Source organism: Carya illinoinensis, chromosome 2, assembly GCF_018687715.1.
Source record: "Carya illinoinensis cultivar Pawnee chromosome 2, C.illinoinensisPawnee_v1, whole genome shotgun sequence".
Classification (NCBI taxonomy): Eukaryota; Viridiplantae; Streptophyta; class Magnoliopsida; order Fagales; family Juglandaceae; genus Carya; species Carya illinoinensis.
The window spans coordinates 10,806,068-10,808,838 of record NC_056753.1 but is presented as its reverse complement, the minus strand read 5'-3'; the positions used below and the strand labels follow the sequence as shown (position 1 = coordinate 10,808,838).

The 2,771-nt window shown below is 36.1% G+C and overlaps 1 protein-coding gene across 1 annotated transcript; it reads right to left on the bottom strand.

Moving 5' to 3' along the window:
- Positions 1-1,117: 1,117 nt before the first annotated feature.
- Positions 1,118-1,867, bottom strand: LOC122301697. The gene has a single exon (XM_043113089.1). It carries the CDS (start codon positions 1,865-1,867, stop codon positions 1,118-1,120), a length of 750 nt encoding a protein of 249 aa, XP_042969023.1.
- Between the last annotated feature and the right edge of the window lie 904 nt (positions 1,868-2,771).

The window sequence follows — 2,771 nt, the reverse complement described above, 5'->3', positions numbered from 1 at the left end:
AACTAAATAAACAATTGAGTACAAAATTAATTAACAAACTAAATAAAACATATGGTAAAATATACAACACAAACTAAGTAAAATATATGATAAAATATACAAGTGAGACATTTTGAGATATATACAGAGGATGAGGGAAATAGAACCGTTAGTTTGAGAGAAATAGAAGAGGAGGAGAGCATTAATTGGCTTTTGATGGTTGTGCATGACAATAGTCTTTGTGGCTAGCGTAGGCTTTGTCTAAGGTTATGGTGTAGTTGAGCTTTATAGGTAACATCAAGCTCAACACAACAATGTAGAAAGGTGGTAGGGAGTTGCTCAATTTTGACTTTTAGTAGTGCATGGAGAACAACTCATTGGCAAACTTTGTAGTAGAATAACTCATTACAATATATTTAGATAAGAAATCATCACCAAAACTATTTTCATGTGACGGTTTATGGAAACTGTCGAAGAAGATTGGAAATTTCCCTTCAACGTTTGAAGATATTAATAATCCATTTGAACAGACTTTGTGAAACATTTTTTTTGTCATAAAGATTCACACTTTTTTTCTTATGAAAGTTGCAAAATATAATGGAATATATTATCATTAAAGTTCAAAAATACTTTTACTAGTCTTAAATAACATTTCAAACATATTTTGTACAATAAATATTACTTAAGAACGTTTGAAAATGTCTTAAGAATGTTTAAATAATGTTTGTAGGTTCTTAAACATTAAACCATTGCTTAATAACGTCCAAACATTACTTAAGAACTTCCAAACATTAATTAAGAATGTTTGAATGACATTATGTTGTCCAAGAGTGTGTTTAAGCAAAGCATGACATTTTTTTTTTTATAAGGAAAACTCTTATGCCATTCCATTATAACAGAGATAAGATACAAGAAGGAGCTTCCTCCATGGTTACAATTGCATTTGAAATGGTAAGAGCATCTTTTGCAAGTAAGTGAGTAATAAAATTGCCATTTCTCATAAAATGAGAAACATCCCACTCTGCAAAAAAATTAAGATATGACCTTGTTTCACTCATAAAAATATTGAGCTACTCCAAACTTCCTTATCTTTACGTAAGGCCTTTGTTACTTGCAGTGAATCACCTTCTATAATAACCTAGTGCAGACCAAGTTCCAACCCCAATTTAACAGCCTGTAGTGCTCCATATGCTTCAGCTAACAAATCAGGGAAGAATTGTTTTCTCTGTCTCATTGTGGCAATGATCTGGCCAGCACAATCCCAAATGACAACTTCATTGGCTTTATCCACTGCCCAATCCCAATTGATTTTAAACCAGGGCAATGAAGGGACCTTCCAAACAGCCTCTGAGGAGCAACCTTGACTGGCTCTGCTGTTGCTTTGAGGATTAGGGTCCCCCTTAAACATCATGTCTAAAAGAATTCTAGCCTCTCTAACTATGGAGTTAGGATGAGTAAACTCCTTGTTAGAAACAAAGGTGTTTCTTCTCCACCACAATTTCCTTGCTACCACCACAAACTCATGCAAATCTTCTGAGTTGAACACTTTAGATAATGACTCAAAAAATAGTAGCATAGGGGCTTGAGGTAGAGCACATTTTTTAAGCCTCACAACTCTTTTGCAACAAATGGGGCATAGTGGGTTATTCACCACCTTATTTTTGAAAAGGTTGGATTGAGTGGGGAGGGCCTCCAGACAGGATCTCCAGATGCAAACTTTATCCCTAGTTGTGACACTAAGTTGCCATATTTTGTTCCAAACCTCTTTAAAGTCATTGCTGGAAGAGGCTTGTCCTTGAGTTACCACCTCTCTCAATTTCTCCATGTGATATGCACTTCTTACTGGAAAGAAGCTATTAGTGGTTCCATGCCATATGATTCTTTCCATAGTATTCATAGTGTTGATAGGAGTTTTGAGGATTAAGTTTGCTTCCCCTTACTAAAAAATATCTTGTACCAGGTTTGTCTTCGACATCTTAGTCTCATGATTAATCAAATACGCAACAGTTGTTGTACTCTCTAGAGTTTTGATTGGACTTGTGACCCTACTGGGATTTGAATGGTTTAACCATTTGTCTTTTCAGATAAGAATGTTTGAGCTTGCGCCCACCCTCCAAAAAAAGCCAACCTCTACTATATGTTTGGCTGTAAGAAGGCTTCTCCACACATATGAGGGTTTGGAACCCAATTTAGCTACTTGAAAAGTTGAGTTAGGGAAGCATTTGGCCTTTAAAATCTTAGTAGCAAGAGAGTTAGGGTCTTGAATTAATCTTCAACACTGTTTGGACAACATTGCCTTGTTGAAACATTCAAAGTCCCTAAAGCCCAAACCTCCAACTGACTTGGCTTGCCCCATTCTTTTCCATGGTATCCAATGGATCTTATGCTCCTTATCTTGCTGACCCCACCAAAAATTCTGGATGGCTCTATTTATAGAATGTAATAGGGTGATAGGTAACTTGAAGACACGCATTGTATAGGTTGGGATGACTTGGATCACTGCTTTAAGGTAGATTTCTTTCCCTGCCTGAGATAGAGTTTTAACTTTATGATTGCTGAGTCTCATCCTTATATTATCCAAAATTCTTTTGAAAGATTTGAACCTGTCTCACCCTACCACAGAAGGCAATCCTGGGTACTTTTCATAAGGCATGAATGTCATTATACCAGCAATAGACAAGATGTAATCTTGAGTGGGTCTGGTAGTGATTTTGCTGAAGATAATTAAGGTCTTTCCAAGGTTAAGTCTCTTGCCTGATGCCAACTCATAGGTGCTTAAAAGACTTATCAAT